This window comes from Microtus oregoni, unplaced genomic scaffold, assembly GCF_018167655.1.
Source record: "Microtus oregoni isolate MIOR12 unplaced genomic scaffold, Mior012 000006F_ref0000085, whole genome shotgun sequence".
In the NCBI taxonomy this organism is placed as follows: Eukaryota; Metazoa; Chordata; class Mammalia; order Rodentia; family Cricetidae; genus Microtus; species Microtus oregoni.
Genome location: NW_024543065.1, coordinates 19796735 through 19817622, shown reverse-complemented (window position 1 = coordinate 19817622; position 20888 = coordinate 19796735). Strand labels below are relative to the sequence as shown.

Below are 20888 nucleotides of genomic sequence, written 5' to 3'. Positions count from 1 at the left end.
CTTGCTAAAGGGTCACAGGACCAAAAACAGGATCAGGCTCATAACTCTGATTTATAAGAGAAGAACACAAACAAACCCAGTACAGAGAAAAAGTCCACGTGCAGTCCAACCTGCTCCCAACACTGCTGGGCAGGTTCGCACCATTCCTCAAGCACCAAGCGCCATTTACCAGCGAAGCCTGCCTGGGCCTAAAGCATGTTTTCTAAAACTAATTTTTATGATCAGAGTTAGGGTTTAATAAATATATTTTAATATAGGTTTAAGCACACAAACAAGAAAACATGAGTTCAGAAGACAGATAAACCCAACAGTAAGAGTATGAGCTTCTCAAAGATTTGTTTAGACCACATTTTATAGTCAGTTAGTAGGCCTAGCGTGTACCAAAATTCCAAATGCCCAGAAGGAAAGCAAATGTCAAACATGAATTCTGTTGTTGATGCAAACATTTCAGACATGTGAAACTCCTAGCACCGGAAGCCACATCAAGCGGCCCTCTCTAAGGACAACACATCTTTGCCCACTAAGCTAAGAGTGTTCTGTATACTGTCTCTGAAACAGTGAGCAACCAAGTCATGCCCGTGTGAGCAATAGAGTTGTCCAATTAAGAGACCATCCTACTTACTCTGGAACGACGAGCAACTCCTCACCCCCAATCTAAGAGCTATTTCTTCACTCCTGGTCTGCAGGTGTTACTCATGGTTCCATTCAAAGAAGATACCGACAAGAAAAGGCATTCTCTATGCCAAACAGGTCTACTAGTGACAACGCTGGTAAAGAGAAACAGGTGGGGATGGTGGAGGTAACCAGCCCACAAAGCCGGTGCGTGACTGGAGGGGAAAGAAACGTGTGACTGCAACTTCAATCCCCACGCCTCATGGGATCTCGGTCGTGGTCAGTCACTGACCGATCATCAGCCACCCGAAACAGCACAGCCTCTGCCTGAACACAGACAATTCCAGAGGGAGGCAGCTGGGTCTCCAGACAGCTAAACATTCTCCCGCTGGAGATATCTGAGGTGTGTTCTCATGGCTGCCGCAAGGATGGTTATGGTTCAAGATAACCTAAAAAGATTTACTGTTGTTAAACAAAATGTTTCTAACAAACAACATGTGGTAATTTACAATAGTAAACTTTTTTTTCTTCCATTAAGTAGACTGTAATTTCTCTAAAACACGACATGGAACAACACGAAAATGTAGGTCACTTTTTATTATCTCACAGGCTAACCAACATCCTGGGGAAAAACTCTTCCTCAGAGAACTTAAGGAAGCGGTCAGTCAGTCCCCCCAGAGCACATACAGATGTCAGGACTAAATCACAGTGACTGATGGTGGGAGGCAAGCATTCCTAAGTGCTCATAATGATTGAGTTTCCGAGTTTATAAACGTTGACCAAAAATTATTTCACGTATCATCAGGAAAATTCTAAATTAGAGGTTGCCATGGCAGAATTTGCTTTCTAATACTAATAGGATTGGGTTTACACTTTTATCAAGACTGTCCTCGTTATGTAACATTAACTTTCAAGAATGTAATATAAAACAAAGCCAAAGAGACTAGGATTCCTGCTTTCTGCCAATGGTTTAAAATAGACCGTAGTGCACACTTTTAATTCCAGCAAAGGCAGAGACAGGCATACCTCTGTGAATTTATGCTAGCATGGTCTACGAAGTGAGTTCCAAAACCGAGAAAGAAATCCTATCTCAAAAAAACTCCCAAACAAACAAAGAAGAAAACAAAACAAATAGACTTTTGGCCGAGAGTTGCTCCGAAGTTCCTTTGAACTACCATATCTTTAACCAATTCATATGAAACAGTTAATACTCAACAATTAATTCCTACCCATCCCATAATATTCTACTCCAGAATCTGGATTCGACCTTTGAATATTACATAATATGTTGGTACAAGTCATGGAGGCTACTTAGAACCCACAATAAACCAAAATATTTAATGTGAATGAAAGGAAAAAAATTTATTTTCCTTCAAATCTGATCAATACCACTTTAATGTAGAAGAGGATATTTTTATTTACAGGCTAATTAAGATGATGCTCAATTTAACTAGATATAATACATTTATCATAAATCACCTTACATGTGAACCAATATATTTTTGTTTTAAAATATGAAAACAACATAAGCCCACTGCTGTGGGAATATTCCAGCACCATGGACAGGTTGTGTTACCTTGTAATTGTGCAATTCTAATCAACAGGCTTCATCTTTCTTAGTTTAACAATCATGCTCAGAACAGACAGCAGCAGCAGACCATTTCCCATGTTAAGTTGAATGTATCTGCATACACACTTCAGGGTCTACTCAACAATTTCCCTTTTCTTTCATGTTTTCACTGTTATGGCTTTGCAACAGCCCCTCACCCCCAACTTTTTGGTTTTGTCCAAGAAGCTTCAGTGTTATATGGGCATCTTTGCTATTAATGTGAAACAGAAAAACTACTTTTCATTTAGTGCTTTAGAAAAGGTTTAGTTAAATACTCAGTTTAGCCCCAATGAGCACATAATCTAAAATACACTCCCAATTACGCCTGGGGAAGTGCCAGGATGCTCACAGCAGTGTTCAACCAACAATGTACTCTCATGGGTTCCCAAACCATGAAGTAGGAGTGAAGGCCATTGACCTGCAGAAACATAAACTACTCTTGCTAAATACACATGGAACCATCTCACACAGTCTCTCATAGGGGATGTATGAAAATGACCATCTAGTTTCTAAAAATCTTATCCATTTATTGTGCAGATCTTAAGAAAAAATCCAAAGGATTATAGCTTACATTTCCTAAAGATTCAGTCATACATATAAGGCATATTCTTTGGGGGGGTGGGGAGAGCCCTGGTCATCCCAGGCAATGTATGTTGAAAGAATACAGAAACAACATGGTTTCATGTTATAGTAAAAGTGTTTTCAGATCTGTTACCATGGATATTTTAACCTAACTGAATATACGAGCTACCACCTACTTTAAAGATCTCAAGCCATGCAGTGGGATATGTGTTTGGCATGGGAGAAATACATGAGGAAAAACAATCTTTCTTTTAAGAGGCCTACCAGCCTGTCAGGAGCAAACAATAATATGAATAATATTTTATTCATCTGTACAATTAAAATACTAACCTTGCTTACAGGTAATGTTACACTACAAAGTATCTCAGCCGCAATAACAAAATATAGATGAAGTGCACTTCTAGTGACCAGTTAACACGGTGATACTCTGAAGGATGAAAGCACCCACACAGACCAGAAATGAGCAACACTTACAAACTAAATTTATAAATAGTGAAATCACAAAATAAAGTATATACAGTTTATAGATTTAACTTTGAACAAATATATACTATATCTGGGAAAACAAGCATACCAAGAAAGGAGATAATTATAATATCCTAAAAGCCTTCTATGGAAGCTTCTTCCACCTAGTATTCCCCTAGGTGTAAATTCTTTCAAACAGTGACAGCAAAATTCTCCACCTCCTTAAAGACAGTATTTGACTTTGCCCAGCAAGATGCAATGGGCTGTTGGTCAGGAAGGAGGGAACAGGCACTCTGCTTAGTTCTGATACAAGAGAACCAACACATTTACAGAGTTTGCACACGAGTATTGCTTTAGTCAAAGATATACTGATATGAAAATCAGTACAGTTACTGTACCAAAATGTCTCTACCTCGTCTTGCCCACCTTGGCTCCTGGCTTTTTAAATGATTGGCAAGTCAGGTACTTAAAGTAAACTGCAGCTTGAACACAATGTATTTCACGACACAGTAATGTGTCCTGACCATCACAAGACGAAACTTACGAACAACTCAAACGTATGACTATCTGAGACCCAACACTGACAGTGTGATGCTCCAGTGCCATGCACACAATCAACATAATTGACAACAGGTATTTTACACTCATCTGCGTTTCCTTTAAAAACCCAAAGTCAAATGCACAGTAACTTTTCAGAAACTATTTCTACTGCAGCATTGATTGATACAGGATTGCCTAAAGAAAACAATTTTGTACTGCAGTTGAGTGGATAGCAAACTCGTTATACTAAATGATCATGAATTAATTTAGATAACAGGAATGTACAATATACTTTTTTTTAAAAACCTGAAACAAATTTTTCAGTTAAGCAAAAATGTCAACCTAGATTTCTGCAATTCCATGAGTCAAGTTCTGCCATCTGAAAGTCTACAGTTTATCCTTAGGGAATATGTGATTTGGATTCAATTACTCTGCTGTATTTAAAGGGTACTTAGAAAATCCAGTTAGCATTGTCCTCTTAAATATGAAAAGGAGCCAAATGAAATAGCATCCACTTGGCACTTAAGAGCCTAGTAATACCCCTTGGGAAACACATGCTTTGGTGCTTAGAGTCCAGGAAAATCAAAAATGCCTTCCATGCAATATCTAATTAAGGTATACCACAGAGAACAGGGGTGTATGCACTTAGAATAGCTCACACGAAGCCCTGAGGTTCCCGCCTGTCTTTAGGCAACACACAGCCTCCCTTGATCTTGTGCAATCTTTGCCACCATCTTCCCTAGTGCCCCGGATTCCGAGAGTCTGACAAACGCCTGGAGATGGACTAGTAAGCCTTTTTATGATGTAGGCTGTGCAGATCGGCTGCTCTTGCGGTGCCATCATCCAGAGGGCTTTCGCCCGAAGCCCCCACGTCCCCATTTTCATGTGCCTCACTCACTGTCTTCTTATACCCTGGAAGAAAGCAACAGAAGAAAAATCAGGAATTTTTGCCTGAAAATATGTTTAAGTTTTATAATTTTACTGAGAAAAAAAATGTCCACTGAAATTATTAGCAGGGATATGTGGCAAACTAACAGTCTTATCAAATTAATAGTGTTTAAGGGAACACTATTATATTTATAGCTGATAGCAAACACCAAACACATAAAGTATTAGCTATTGAAGCTACCTGAAAGTTGTGGAATAAATCTATCTAGTTTTCTAAATAACTTAAGGTTGACAAACTAAAATAAAAAATTCAATGTTACTTCTATAACTATCTACTGGAATGCAAATATTTTGATTTCTATACTTTGCTTCCACATGATTTCAGGTCATTAAACTACAGGCCAGTTGCCTGCTAAACATTAAATCTGTTGGCAAGATTAAAACAAATTTTGGTTAATTTACCTAACAAATAACAGGATTGTAAGTAAATATGATTGATTGACTACAACCTATTGCCTATTAAGTAAGCTAAGAAAGGTCTATATTAAACAATAATCAATAGATGTGTTTTAGCCAGGTATGGTAGCACATGGTAGGCTAAGGCAGAAAGATCCCATGTTCAAAGACAGCCAGGTCTATACAATGAGTTCCTGGCCAGTTTAAGAGTCATAGGAAGACTCAAACCCAACAAAGATATACTTTCATCATCTGGCTCAGTTAACAGTAATATGCAGAATGGCATGCATTTTGGCTGAGTCATATTTCATGATTTAAGTGCTTGCAGTTTACATAGGTAACAAAAGTTTTCTAACCTCAGCCATAACAAAAAGTAAGAAACATGTATTTTTGGCTTTACAAGACAGGTTTTCTCTGTGTAGTCCTACCTATCCTGGAACTGACTCTGTAGACCAGGCTGGCCTTGATCTCAGAGATCCACCTGCCTTTGCCGCCCCTCCCGAGTGCTGGGATTAAACGTGTGCTCCACCACTGTCCAGCTTGAACAGATTTTCTAATACCGATGATCGTAAAAAGGTAACGGAAGCATAGGATCGCAGCTCAACACTGTAAGGTTCTGACAAAATTCCACAATTGTTCATCCATGTCCATTGTGTGGCCCTCTCCCTCCTGAAAACAGAGTTTAAGCATACAAGTCTGGCTGTCCTGGAACTCACTTTGTAGACCAGGCTGGCTTCAAGCTTAGTTTCAACTGTCTCAGCCTAAGTGCTGCTGCTTGCTATTCATTTCATAAAGACAACAGTTTTAACAGATTTATTTTTGTTTATGTGTATATGTATGTATACATGTGTCTAAATGACTGTGGAGGCGAGAAGAGGGCATCCGACTCCCCGCTGGAGCTGAAGTTGCATTAGGCTGTGAGTTGCACAACGTGGGTGCTGGGAACTGAACTCCAGTCCTCCACAAAGCGTCAAGTGCTCCTAACCTCTGAGCCAATCTCTCCAGCCCCAGTAGCTGTTGGCTTTTAGATTTGCCTCTAGGTTTTAGTTTACTTTCTTATAAGTGCATGCAGAACCAGCTTCATAGACCTGTAGCTAGGAAAGAGGATTTTAATTGTCTTTTCAAATAACTGTCAATATTGTTTAGTATTAATCAGAAATCTAACAAGGTGGGATTCAGACATTATAAACACACCGTGACGTTCGAATATAATTGCTTTTCTTACATCATGAAGGTGAACACACAGAATTTTGTAAAATCACATATGGGTCATATGAAAAACACTGGATTGCTGAAATAAGTAGCAATTCAAAAGCTGACACACTCAATTGCATTATGTAAGAATTACTCTCATTAGTGTGTCCATCCAGCTCATTACAAACTCACATATAGAAACCAGTCAAGTTCATGGGGACTGATGCTATGTTCTACAAAACACTAATTTTCACTTAAGAGCTCGTGTTTTATTTCTGGCAATAAATACTCTTAATTGTGTTCTCTGAAGTAACAGACTGAAAAATTTTAAGACAATAGCTACCCGACAGTCTGAATAACCAACATCTGTCAGTCATTCCTCCAAAAAATGCTAGGAATCTAAGTAGTGCAATACTTGCTAAGAGCAGCACCTTTGTTCAAGGTGAAGCTACATACATAAGCTGGGTAAGCGATGGATGTGCACTTTGTTTAGTACACTGGGAAGTGACATGTGTACCTGCATCTCATCAAGTGGAATATTAAAAAGCAATGTACAAAAACAACTGGCATTGGGGAGGGAATGGGAGGAAAGGCAGGAGGGAAAACTGTGGTTGGTATGTAAAATTACATAAAAAAGAAAAAGAAAACATGTAACTTAGAGGTGCATAATAAAACTTCCAGAGCGACTAGTCATTCCTTTCATTCTTAGCATCAAAATGACGAACACAGAGGCTTTCACATTTCAAAATATTCGTAATAAAATTAGAGCGATTTTTACCTTGTAACACTTTCATTTCACCACCACTGTCTTTGCAACTAGCACCAGGATTACCGCCTCCTTCTAACTCATCAAGATACAGACGGTATCGGTGTCCACTCTCGTCTTCATACTCTACATTTTCATCATCAGAATCCACTTCAGGAGCCACGTACACTACTTCAAATTCAATCTCTCCCCTCTAAAACAGGTAAAAACAGAAAGCCAAATCACTGCGACCATCATCAAGACAGAATTCCCAGTCTTCGGGAATAGATCCCAGGAGGAGATGGCAGGTATGAAATTCTAGATCTCAAGAGCTGCAGTGCAGGAGGCCATGATGGCCAGACACTCCGTGGATTTTCTCTATGAGGGAGTTCTTTCTACTGTTACAGGGCCTTCTACTGAGCAAAGGATTCATTCATTCAAGACAAAGTCTCAAACAGACCAGGTTGGCCTTGAATCCGCACACGGCTGAGTATGAGCTTCAGCTCCTAATCTTCCTGCCTCTACATTTTTTTTTTTTTAAATTCTATGTATATAAGTGCTTTGTCTGCATGTACAACTTGATGACAGAAGAGGGCATCAGATCCCACTACAGATGGTTGTGAGGCAACATGTGGTTGCTGGGAATTGAACTCAGGCCCTCTGGAAGAGCAGCCATTAACCGCTGAGTCATCTCTCCAGCCTCCTGCCTCCACCTCTTAAGAAAAAGGATTGCTGGTGTATGCCTGGCCTGACCACAGTATTTCAAATAATGTATCTAAAATAAAAAGGACGTTTAACTATTAAATTTACAGAATACTGGAACAAGTGCAAGTCATCTTGCACTTTACCAGAAATTTAGCAAATCTATTTAAGCAGATATTAAATAAACTTGCATACAAGGTGTCAAACAGTTATAAAGAAATGCTGTGATTTATTGTTCTCCCTTTGAGGTAGGAACTTATTCTGTAGCCTATGCCAGCTTGGAACTCAACTCAACCTCACTAGCTTGAAACTTGCAGCAATCCTCCTGCCTCAGAGTTCACATTGGGTGTGAATTAGTACACACAACTTTTTTCTAATTCTTAAACTTTTGTTTAAAAGAAAAGAAAAACTTTTTAATGAGATAAGTATTAATAAAAGTATTTATGTAATAATAACAGTAATTGCTATATTTATTGCATAAAATTACAGCTTTTATTGATTCCCAGAGCATCCCCATGCTCTTTTCATAAATAAGAAGCCTTGGTGAGCATTGAAGAGAACACATAGCTTTCCTCATATAACAAAAAAGCATAAAGAAATAGCAATTTGGCTGTGAAGTCCTTACTCATTTCACTGTGCTGGGCTAGATGTAATATTTCTACTGCTATTCTTTAATAACTACTTTAGGCTCGAGTATAAAATTATAGTAATTTTAAGGTAAAGAAAATTCCCAAAGTATAACTGTCATTTACTGAGACTATAGTCACCACATCCTAGTTTTGTGTTTGTAACTCTGAAAATTACGGCCTGTCTTTTGTCAAAGCAGAATATGTCAGTTTTTGTGTGCCACCCACTTAGCGTCTTTAACGCTCTGCTTTCCTGGTGCTACCCCTGAGAAATATCTACCTACTACCTACCCACAGCTCCTTTCCCACAGCTGCTCTTCATCCAGTTTTTATGCTTGACACATCATCAAGCTGAGCCCAGAACACACTAACTCAAGAGACTACAGCAGCACCCTTTCTCATATAATTAAACGACAGAGCATCACAGTAATGTGGGGCGGTAAGGAAGGGCTGCTGGGAGTAGACTGGTTTAGTTACATGACTGTAATTGAAGGACCCCTAGCGTGCCTCTAGCCTAGTTTATTTAACAGAATGAAGGTGGGCTGAGGGATGGCTCAGTGGTTAAGAGCACTTGTTGCTCTTGCAGAGAACCCAGATTCGAGTCCCAGCACCCACATAATTAAAAATATCATGCGTGAAGGTAGATTGATAATGTGGTCTTCTCAAAGGCATGCCCATGTCTATCCCACGGCCCACATACATGTGCCTAAGATACCTATGAATGTGACCCAACACAAAACTACAAACTTACTTAAAACATTGCAAGACTGTTTTTGTCATTTTTAAAACTCCATTGTGTGATTTCAAAGAGTAAACTCTGTAGGTGACAATGCTTCGTCACAGTATCAAAGGTTAGAAATACATACAAACACAAATTTCAGGCTTAATATAGAAGATCTCTCTAAAAAAGCCATTATCAGTAGGCCGTCCCTTTACTGAAGCTATTTAAACAACGTCACAGAGATGTTCCGTGCTTCATGTAGAGCTAACTATCCATATAATCACATTCAACTATGATTGCTCTAAACTAGAATACATGTCAATGACCCACACCCTATTGTTCTAATTCCCTTAACACTATTCTCAGAGGAAAACAGTGGTTTTAAGAACATGAGATACAAATCCGAATCTAAATATGGATTCTTTTTTTTAATTTTTATTAGAGTTTTGCCTGCATGTATATCTGTGTGAGGGTGTGGGGTACTCTGAAACTGGAATTACAGGCAGGAATGAGTTGCCATGTGGGTGCTGGTAATTTCACCCAGGTCCTCTGTATGAGCAGCCAGTTCTCTTAACTGCTGAACCATCTCTTCAGTCCTTAAATGTGGACTCTTATTCTATAATTTAATTTGTTAGGCAACTCTGACACATCCTTTATTCTCGAAGAATTTCAGCTTAGCTATTTTAATATTTATCACTATCTTTTATATTATTCATATACTAGTATTTTGCCTGCATGAATGTCTGTGCCCTTGGAACCAGAAGAGGGCTTAGGATCGATCCGGGAACTGGAATTATTCAGGATCACGTAGGTGTTGAGTCGAATCTGTGTCCTCTGCAAGAGCAGCAAGAACCCTTAACTATTGAGCCAACTCTCAACCCAGCTTCATTATGTTAAATAAGAAAATTGCGCTAGAGGAACGCTAAGGGTCCTTTCAGTTACAATCATGTGACTAAACCAGTCTTCTCCCAGCAGTCCTTCCTCTTACGCCCCATATTACTGTGATGCTGCCAATCATGCTCCTAACTACCTATCCTGTTCTGAGTATCATCACACACCCTATGGTTTCATTTCAACTGTACTGATGACATTGCTGCAGAGAGGACTTATTTTATGTAATCTGTCCAAAGTTAAGCAGCTTTGGAAAGGAATAAACATAACTGTCCTTTTCAGCAAATGTGACCAAATGACATCTACAAGCTTCAAGGAACAGAAACAAGCTCCATGCCAGTCCAGTTTTAATTATAAAGAGAACTCACCTGCTGGGAAAGTATGGTTACAGCTTCTTTATGCTTTGTGTCCCTTAGGTTAACACCGTTCACGGCCAGGATAGCATCTCCAACATGCAGTCCTCCACATCTATCAGCGGGCTGCCCTGGATGGATCTCAGAGATGAGAATGGGAACACCATGCTCCTTCCCACCCTAACAATAACAATATCAAAGGCAGTTAGTTAGTTCATAGTTTATAAAATAGCTACAGACCATCTCAAAGACAAGACATTTTCTTAACAACTCATTTCAATAAGCAGAGGATCTCTGTAAATACCAAGTAAAATTTTACATGCTACCAAAGAGGCACCTCCACATTCAATGACTAAAAACATTAAATTTTATGAAATCATTATGGACCCCAAAATCTGTTAAAAGCAAATTATATACCAGTTATTCCATAGTACTTTTGCCATCTTGTGGGCCCTTCCCTAGCACTTTTTTTTTTCCTTTCAAGGCAGGGTTTCTCTGTAGTTTCTTTCAGAACCTGTCCTAAACTAGCTCTTGTAGACCAGGCCTCGAAATCACAGAGATGTGCCCGCCTCTACCTCCCGATTAAAGGGCACCACCACTACCTGGCTTTTCCATAGAACTTTTATCAAATCTAAATTGTTGTGCACTGTGATGGTTTGAATAAGAAAGGCTCCCATAGGCTCATAGAATTGAATGCTTAGTCACCAGGGAGCAGAACTGTTATTATTATTATTAGGAGGACTATGAGGTACGGCCTTGTTGGTGTAGGTGTGGCCTTCTGGAGGAAGTGTGTCACTGGGGATGGACTCTGAGGTTTCGGAAGCCCAAGCCAGGCCAGTGACTGCTCAGCGACTGCTCCAGTGCCGTACCTGCTGCCATGCTCCCCACCATGATGATAATGGACTAAACCTGTGAAACTGTAAACAAGCCCCAAGTAAGTATTTTCTCTCATGAGTTGCCTCAGCCTCAGTCAGAGTCTCTTCGCAGCAACAGAACATTGACTAAAGTATGTACGAGAACAATCAATTATTTTATGTATAATCATACACAGGGTCTCCCGCTGGAACTTGGTATGTAGACCAGGCTGGCCTTGAACTCACAGATATACCTTGGCTCTGCTTGGATTAAAGGCATGTACCATCATGTACTGCTTTAACCAAGACAATTTTAAAGATGTAGTATAAATCCTCAATTTCAGAAAAGGAAAAATATATAATGTTGAACTGAGGAAATATAGTGTAATTGTTAACTGGTCTCACTTTATACAGCTTGTGTATATTGTTTCTATTTTTAAATAACTTATTTTATGTATATTGGTGTTTTGCCTACATGTAATGACTTCATAACTTATTCAGGCCAGGTGCCTGAGGAAGTCAGGTCCCTGGAACCGGAATTACCGACAGTTATGAGCTGCCATGCAGGTGCTGGGAACTGAACCTGGTGGGTCTTTTCAAAGAGCAGCCACTGTGCTTAACTACTGGCCCATTTCTCCAGCCCCAAGGGCATTTTTTTTTAAAAGTATATACTTAATAAATAAGTAAATAAATATTGGTTAAATCTTTTTTTTGGGGGGGTGGAGTTCTGAGACAGGGTTTCTCTGTGTAATAGTAATAGTTCTGGCTGTCCTGGAACTTGCTCTGTAGACCAGGCTGGCCTTGAACTCACAGAGATCCTCCTTCCTCTGTCTCCCAAGTGTTGGGATTAAAGGCATGAGCCATCACCACCCAGTGGTTAAATCTTTTCTTTTTTTTTTTCTAAGAAACATTTCTACATTAGGTAAAACCAGAAAACAAATGAACTGATATTGTACTTAAACAGTCTCAAATGAAAACTGAAATAAATCACTCATATGAAATAAAATTACTCCTATTTGCTCTTTTTTATCCAAGTTTTATACCCAGAGAAGGTTTTACTCAAAAGTGTTGCTGCCTTAGTCTTGAAAAATTTAGTTGTTTTGAGCTATAGAACACTTTGCTTCCCACAGGAGCTGGGTTCTACCAGACCCCTGTCCATAGAGAACCCGGACGCACTACTTCTTACTGTAATTGAAATGCCAAGGCCTTCATGATCTTCCTTAAGGAGGAGAACTTTTCGAATTGGACCAACTCCCTGGCTTTTCTTCAAAGAGTCTTGATCCTATTGCAGAAAAAAAAAAAGGAAAAAAAGATGTAGTGTTTAAATAACAACCCAAGTAGAACTTACAATACATAACTTGCTTTTAGAAATCATTATTAATCTCCTGGTATAGATAAACAGCACATTAGAAGATGAAAATGCTGTTGAGTAGGTATGGCAAATTTTAAGATAATTTTTTCTCACCTTTTGTAAATAAATGCTTAGATTATAAGACATTATAAAATTACCAGGAATCACTCAATAAGTATCTTTAAGGAATAATGTAGTAACCATATATCTTCACTAGAAAGTATCTTAATATCCCATATAAATGCTAACTGATTTTTAGAATTGAGAATTTTTTTCAACTTGAATGACTAATTACTCTCTGATTTTCCAGAGCTCTAGAACCTACCTACCTGCTAAATAAAAACAGTTCCCTTAACTGTTCTTTCTTTGACCTCCCTTACCTTTTTTTTAAGTTCAAAACTAAGACTTTATTGCATGCTAAGTAAACACTTTTTGCACTGGCCCACTCGACTCTCTCTGGTATCTTTGATCCTTTTCTCTCTCCTAAACTCCTTTTCAACTCAGCAGGTAAATAATTCTAACCAATTAAAATCTTCCAATTTTACAACATTGACAAACCCCTAAACCAAAGAGAAAAGGAGCCCAACCCAACATCCCTTCCACCTCCCCGTCTTTTTGCCCTCTGCACACGCTTACTTCCTCACCTCCTACATTAATCACTATGATTAAGATTATTTTCTAGCCTGCAATTTTCTTTATGGTCACTTGTAAAAATATTGCTAAATCTAATGGACACTTTTAGTAACTACACTACCCAGCAGAAAGTTGACAGAGGCCAATAAATACCCACTTAGAAACCCACTCTTTTCCTTTGTTTCTATTGTGCTGCTTTCCCAGGTGACCTACATCGGACTGTTCCTGACTTCTTTCTTTGGGGCCAACTCTCCCGCCATACTAAGTTTCTATCCTTGGTCTCCTGTTCATGTTTGGTTTATAGAACTTTCCGCTGACTACTTACTTCCATGATTTCAATTACACCAGAGAAATATTGCTTCCCTAATATCTCTCCAACATAAGAGTTCTTTCCTGAATTCCAATCGTAGGTTCAATTGGATGGATTTCTTAGATGTCACACCAGCACCTCAAACACTGCTTGTCTAGAACTGATGTCATCTTTCCTCCCACTGACTTTCATTTTTTGGTACTTCCTTCATCAGTAAAGTAAAGGAACACTTGGGTTAGCCAAAGCAAAAGCTCAGGCTTCCTCTTCACTCACTTCCTTATCTAACAGTTGTCAAGACCTCAGCCCAGACCAACTCTGCTCACACTATTTCTTTCAGAGCTGCTCTTCCTTTCCAATGTTATTTACGAGCCTTTCTCATTTTTCCTTGCATCACTACTATGTCTTTCTGACTGCAGTAGCTGGGCACATCACCGTACTATTACGTTCACTACTTTACTTGAAAGGTCCATAATTATCAGAGTAACTAAGACACCTGTATTTAATGTAAAATAACTTTGGACTTCTGGCTTCTAGCTAACTAGTTAAGGTGATGCCACTAGGCTATTTGAGTATGCCTTATCACTCTGATACACCCCACACCAACCACTGTGTCCCCTTGTAACCTAGCCTCAGACCTACTGGACCTGAAAGTTAACACAGAACATCAGGCTCTAAAAGACAATGACAGAACTATGCACTGTGATCTGTTCTTCATTAAGTGTAATAATAACATTTGTGGAGGCAACAGGTTATTTTACTGTTTAAGGCTGTGGTGGTTTCAATGAGAATGGGTCATGTATTTGAATGTTTGGTTCCTAGTTGGTAGACTGTTAAGGAAGAATGAGGAGGTGTGGTCTTTCTCTCCCTCTCTCTCTGCCTGCTGCCTGCAGATGTAATCTCTTAGCTACTGTTTAGCATCATGCCTGCCTGTCATTGTGCTCCATAAAGATGTTCATGAATTAACTCTCTGAAATAAGCCCCCAATTAAACGCTTCCTTTTATAAGTTGTTTTGGACATAGAGTTTCATCACAACAATAGAAGAATAACTAACACAATGGCCATGTTCATATGGTACTAAAATATGTAAACCACTGTAAAAAAGTCTGCTTCATATATTATTATTATTATTTTTTTTTTGTGAGATATGGTCTCACTATGTATCTCCGGCAGTCCTGGAACAAACTATGTAGACCAGGCTGGCCTCAAACTCATAGAGATCCACCTGTCTTTGCCTCCCAAGTTCTGGGATTAAAGGCGTGCACCACTATGCCTGGCCCAGTATATTAAATTGTTATAGCTAAAGTCTGCACTATATAATAAAATTTAATAAGGACTTATCCAGGTAGAATGCTCCTGTACAATGATGGCTATGGAAGCAGAAAACTGGACACAGACTTCAAATTCTATCTAATCAAAGACCAAATAAATGTAAATGGTATTTCAAATCTATGTTTGGATGTAGGTACCAAAAATTCCCTTGAAAAGTTCTTCCAAATTCAACTTATCACAAATAAGTTTATAATAAATTTAAGTATGCTCAGTGATGATACAGAAAAATTTTGAAATATGATCTAAAATACAAACAATATGTGTTTGCTAGATAGGACTGTCTGCAGAGACACCATTCTTAGAACATTAAGTCCGAAAAATGATCAAAACTTCGTTGGGTAACTAAACCTTTTAAATATGTAACTGCTTTGAATAAGAGAACCTTCTTTTCACACATTAAGTAAAGGTTTCAAATACTAGTAGAAGGAAAGAAAGAACAGAGAAGACTCGTAATCAAACCAAGAGGCCGAGTGTGAAGCAGGAACATACATGGCCTGGGGGTGCTTGCATGGGTCGCTTCAAGTCATTGCGCCCCCTGCAGGCTCTGATGACGGTTTTGTGGCGATGCAAATGTATTTCAGCTTCTAACTGGTTCCAGAGCTTATCATGAGCAGGTCCCTTCATATCTCGTCCCAGTAACTGTATCTGCTGGACCCTTCACATGGGGGAAAAGAGAATAGCTTTTAGTACGCTTATTATATTTAAGATAATTGAGAAGAATTACTAATTTAAGTAGCTGCTATATACATTTTAGTTGATAACAAAACTAATACCCAGGTCTTTCCTCTCTGAATTTGTACAGATAAACTGAAAGGGACAGGCATCTATAAGAGAAAACCAGCCAAAAAAATTTTTTTAGCAAAATGAGAACTCCTTTAATTATATACTTAATTTAAATAAACCTAATAAAACATTTTTTTTGAAATTAATGACAACATGCTTTATTTCTTGCATAACTGAATTCAGGATACTATTAAATAGGAGCAGTTGGACAACATGGACCATATAAGAACATTTCCTTTAAAGATAGTTTATTTTTACATAGTGGTTATTTTAAAAAGTCACTAGAAAATTTGTATTTCAATATGACAAAAATGATTTGCTTCCAGGCTGGAGAGAGACAGCTTAGTGGTTAAGAGCACTTAATGCTCTTGAAGAGGACCCAGGCTCAGTTCTCAGCACCCACGTGGTGACTCACAACCATCTCTATCTCTTACTCCAGGTGATATGACCTGCTCTTCTGACTTCTGGTATACATGGTATATATACAACACGCAGGCAAAACACATATACACATAAAATAAAATTTAAAAATCTAAAAATAAATTTAAAATATCTTTGCTTCTTCTCATTTCTTAAGAGATATTAAAATGAGGATAAAATGTTTTGATACTAGCATGTTACCGAACTTTGAGACCAATTCCCCTACCAATATTAAAGTCAACTGAACTAACTTGCATAATAAAATTACTTTTATTTTTAAATATATTTGAAGGACCAAAATGAACAGATGTAAAGGACTAAGGGATTTCTTACAGCTGATCATATGAGCACTGCCTGTTGCAGAGTCAAGGCAGGAAATAAATGAAAAGTAATGCTCTGCAGATACAGGCACTTCACAGGAAGTTAGCATCAGTCTATATGTGTAAGCCACACACACACACACACACACACACACACTCAGATACCCACACATCTGAAATAAATAATGCTGCCAATATTAATTCAACACTGCTACCCTACAGCTACACAAAATAACTGAAAGTAAAATGGTTCATTTGTAAGAGATGAGTAAAGCGCTTGTCACCCAAGAATACAAGCAGAGCTGTTTAGTACACACCTGCCCGCCAGCTCCTTATCCAGGTACTTGGCAGCCAATCTCGCCCCATAGACTTCTGCCTGGAGAACAGCTATGTGCCTGCGGAGGGCCTCATTCTCCTTCCTTAGCAGCTTTACTTCGGCTTCAAGCTGAGCTTCTTTTACTTTTTCTGTTTTATTTGCTTCAAGCTCTCTTTCCTATTGTAATTTTAAAAACATAATTTTGTAACAATGTCTTTATGATTCTACAGCCAGGAGACGGTGCTCCTTAAAAATACACACAAGTGCAGCACATAATACAAACAATAAAAACATGGAAAATTGGATTGGAACACAAAGGCTGACTCCAGTTCTTTGTTATGTTTTATTTAGTTTTGGTGTGTGTACCACACATATGTGAACTGTCCTTGGAGGCCGACGGAGGGATCAGGTCCCTGAGCTGCTGTTCCTGGAGGTTGCGAGCAGGCTGATGGGGTGCTGGGTCTTCTGGAAGAACAGTAAATGCTCTTAACCATCCCTTTAGATGATAATTCTGTCTTGCTTTTGAAGAGAAAGTTTTGGTAGCTATCTTAGGCTGGCCTGGGATTCACTATGTTCCTCAGGCTAACCCTGAACTTCATCCATCTCTCAAGTGCTGGGACTACAGAAGCACACAACAATGCTTGGCTGGACTGCCTTCCTTTAAATTCAGGATATGACGTCTTGAACCTTCTTTTGGATAAGTGCATGCATGATGCACCCTGATATTAAAAGAAGCCAGAGAAGACTTCTTTAAGCAGGACACTGAGTCTATTTACTTTGTAAAAATGATTGAAGAAGCTAGATTAACAGAAAAAATAATAAGCACCCATGTTAGCTCACGGTGGCAAGACTCGGGAGGATGTAGCAGAAGGATCCTAAGTTCCCAGTCACCTTTGGCTACACAGAGAATTCCAGGCTAGCTTTTACCCTTTTACCCACTTAAACATCCTGTTGTCTCATTCTAAGTTTATTCTTTTCTTTTCGGGGGGGGGGGGGGGGGAGAGGGGGGTTTGACACAGGGTTTCTCTATGTGGCTTTGGAGCCTGTTCTGGAACTTGCTTTGTAGACCAGGCTGGCCTCGAACTCACAAAGATCTGCCTGCCTCTGTCTCCCTGAGTTCTGGGATTAAAGGTGTGTGCCACCACTGTCCCTGGCTTCATTCTAAGTTTTAAGAAAACACCATATAACCATGCACAGAGAACCTGGAGTTACTATGTTAGAACACACACACTTAACATTTTTGAAGGAAAGAGTGTCTATGGGATAGAGCATTCCTACTCTCCGGATCTAGTTCATGCTCTTGTAACTTACAGCAGATTCCAGAGTGACTTTTCTAGGGAAAACAACTTCTTCCCTTTGCCTCCTATGAAGTAAAATAGTCATTCAGCTTCAGCTCTCATAAAAGAGCCATCTTCAGCCTTCTATGTGAATCTACAGGTATTTCAGGACATAATCCCCAAATTATCACCATCTTTTTTTTTTTTTTTCAAGATAGGGTTTCTGTGTAGTCCTGGCTGCCCTAGAACTCACTCTGTAGACCAGGTGGCCTCAGACTCAGAGATCTGCCTTCTTCTGCCTCCTGGGTGTTGAGACTGAAAGTGTGCACCACCACACCTGGCTAAATTTTTACTGTAAGTTCATATACAAGAATTAATGCTCACTGTTCCCTGAGTTTATATACTATATTTAAGCTCACAGACCATAGAATCAAGATCCAGGTATAAAATGGGAAGCTTCAAGTCAAAGCAGAATGGAAAATGGAAGATACAAGTTCTGCCCAAGGCAAGGCAAATTCCAAATCAGATGCTTACTATGTGTGTGTTCAAATACACTTCTTCTGACAGTTGAATTGAGGGGCCACAGTTATTAGTTCTGAGTCAAATCCATCCAAACATTCCACATAGCATACATCCGGATCAGAACTGCTCTTGTTGACTTACAGAAGTCCACAGAGCCTAAGAAAATATGGTTATACTTCATTACTCAATTCACCACTAAGTCCCCTTTATGAATACTTAGCTTCTCACAAGGAAAAACTTTCTATTGAAAAGCTGGCAAATGGTATTATTCTATGTTACAGACAGCAATGAAGTATTTTTCCTTTTATTCTAGATATTGAGAGGGTATACACTGGATATGTACCCAGTCCCTGGGAAGTCAAGGTAGGACAGTCTGGAATTCAAAGCCAAGCTCAGCAATACAGCAAATCTGAAGCTAGTCCAGGCTACTGGAGACCCTGTCTTAAGCAAAAAACAGTTGGGCATGGTGGCTCACTCCTGTAATCCTAGCACTCTGGAGGTAGAGGCATGAGAAACAGCTCAAGTTTGAAGTCAGCTTGGGCTATACAGCAAGTTCCATCTTAATAAAGAGGGGGGGGGGACACAAAACAAATATAAGCAAATGTTGGCCAATTTGTTGAATATATTTTGGTACTAATTTAGTTGATGCTTTGTTCTATTTTGACCAACATCAAAAATAGTAAGCTCAAATACAATGTATTACATGCTCTTAATATACCTGCATTTTAAGTGTACACAAGTGGAAGGGAAACTATCAAATGTGGGACATTTAGCAATTTCAGTATAAATGTCTGCTTTATACAAGGCTGGGAGTGGAGCTTAATGGTAGAGTGCTTGCCTAACATGCGTATCATCCCAGGGGAACCCGGTTTCATTGGTAGGAATATTTATTTATAGAACTGACAAACAGAAGGAAGAAAAGCGGGCTTTTTGTTCATCTTTTGTAAACATGCACACATATATGCCCACTCAATTTCTATACATCATCAGCAAGAGATCTGGAAAGCTAGTAATGCAGACTCTTTCAGAGCAACTCTGGAATTACTAATCTCCTCCCTCCTCCTTTCTCTCTTCTGAGACAGTTTCATTACACAGCCCAGGCTGGCTGTGCCACCTAGCCTCGTTTTCTGTGGTGCTGGAAACAGACCCCAGGGCTCTCCATTCACCAAGCTCCACTGCCTGCATGGACCCGGATTCCTCAGGTGTGTAGCTTATGGAAATGTTACTACAGGACCATCTCCTTCCAGTTACTTTAATGAGCTAGTCACTGTGTACTAATGAGTTTCAGATGCTAATGAGGATAACCCTTTCTTTTAATAACTCAAATTCCTAAGGAATCTGACAGTCTCTGAGACTTGAAATTAAGACATGTATGCAACCCAGCCATGGGGAAGCACACACCTTTAACCCAAGTACGGTGGGGGGCAGAGGTAGGCAAATCTCTGTGAGTTCAAGGACAGTCTGTCATTTAAAACAATGTATAAACAAGAATATGATTAAGGAAACGGAAGGGAATTACTTTAAGATTTAAAAGTAATTTGTAACTTTGTTTCCTGGTTAACCTTCCTGTATTAGGTAATAAGCATGAGGTTTGTTTCAGGTTTTAGACTTGTAAAGTATGTATTTTCAGAAGTGGTGAAGTCATAAGTCAACTGGAATCTGACTAGCTTGACACTAAGAAGTTACATACTGTTACCGTCTAAAATAATTTCTGATAAAGATTTTAAAATGCAATTCCTTTAAAGGCTACACAATCATTCCCACACCCACTAAAAGGCTCTAACACATGCACTGGATGAAGGAATCAGCATGCACACCCTCTTAGTGGGAACAAGTTCAGAAAGAAACTTGATGGGGGTAAAAACCAGGCCTGGTTCAAACACCTTCAATACCCTCATGCAGGTATTTTTGCCAAAGTAGAAGTGTGAGCAAGTTACAAGACTCAAAAGTTTTCAAAAATGGATGAGCTCTGCTAATAATGGCTATAAGTCACGAATGAGAGATAAGTCTTTAGCTGCATGCAGTGAGAAAAGCACAGCGGGCACCCTCTGAACTTTCCAGGTATCTGAACATGAAAAAACTGGCATTAACATCCTTTTCAAATACAAAGTGTGACAACAAGCAATACACAAAACACCAAAACACTTCAGCATTACACATTAAATAAAGCAAGAGAAATAGTAGACTTACCAGCTCCTCCACAGAGGGGACAGACTTCAGATACAAGAAAAAAGTTTTGCAATTAGAAAACCATTGAAAAAACAAATTTATCTAGTGGTATTATCATTATAAAGAAAACTTCCATATGTTGAGTATCAGTTGGATAAAGTCCATTAGCACAAATATATCTGCAAATCTATAAACAACAGTTAAAATATTAGACTAAAA

General features: G+C 39.0%; 1 protein-coding gene across 2 annotated transcripts in view; it reads right to left on the bottom strand.

The window, feature by feature from the left end:
* Positions 1-1194: 1194 nt before the first annotated feature.
* Gopc (golgi associated PDZ and coiled-coil motif containing) overlaps positions 1195-20888 on the bottom strand; it is a 40735-nt gene continuing 21041 nt past the window's right edge. The window contains exons 3-9 of one of the 2 annotated variants that reach the window (XM_041653941.1): positions 20691-20714; positions 16703-16878; positions 15352-15517; positions 12425-12520; positions 10400-10564; positions 7125-7305; positions 1195-4720 (exon numbers count right to left, since the gene is read on the bottom strand). In XM_041653941.1, coding sequence (XP_041509875.1) covers positions 4593-4720; positions 7125-7305; positions 10400-10564; positions 12425-12520; positions 15352-15517; positions 16703-16878; positions 20691-20714 — 936 coding nt within the window. In that variant the 3' untranslated portion in view covers positions 1195-4592. The remainder of the gene's footprint in view (positions 4721-7124; positions 7306-10399; positions 10565-12424; positions 12521-15351; positions 15518-16702; positions 16879-20690; positions 20715-20888) is intronic. The other variant, XM_041653943.1, reaches the window with a different exon arrangement.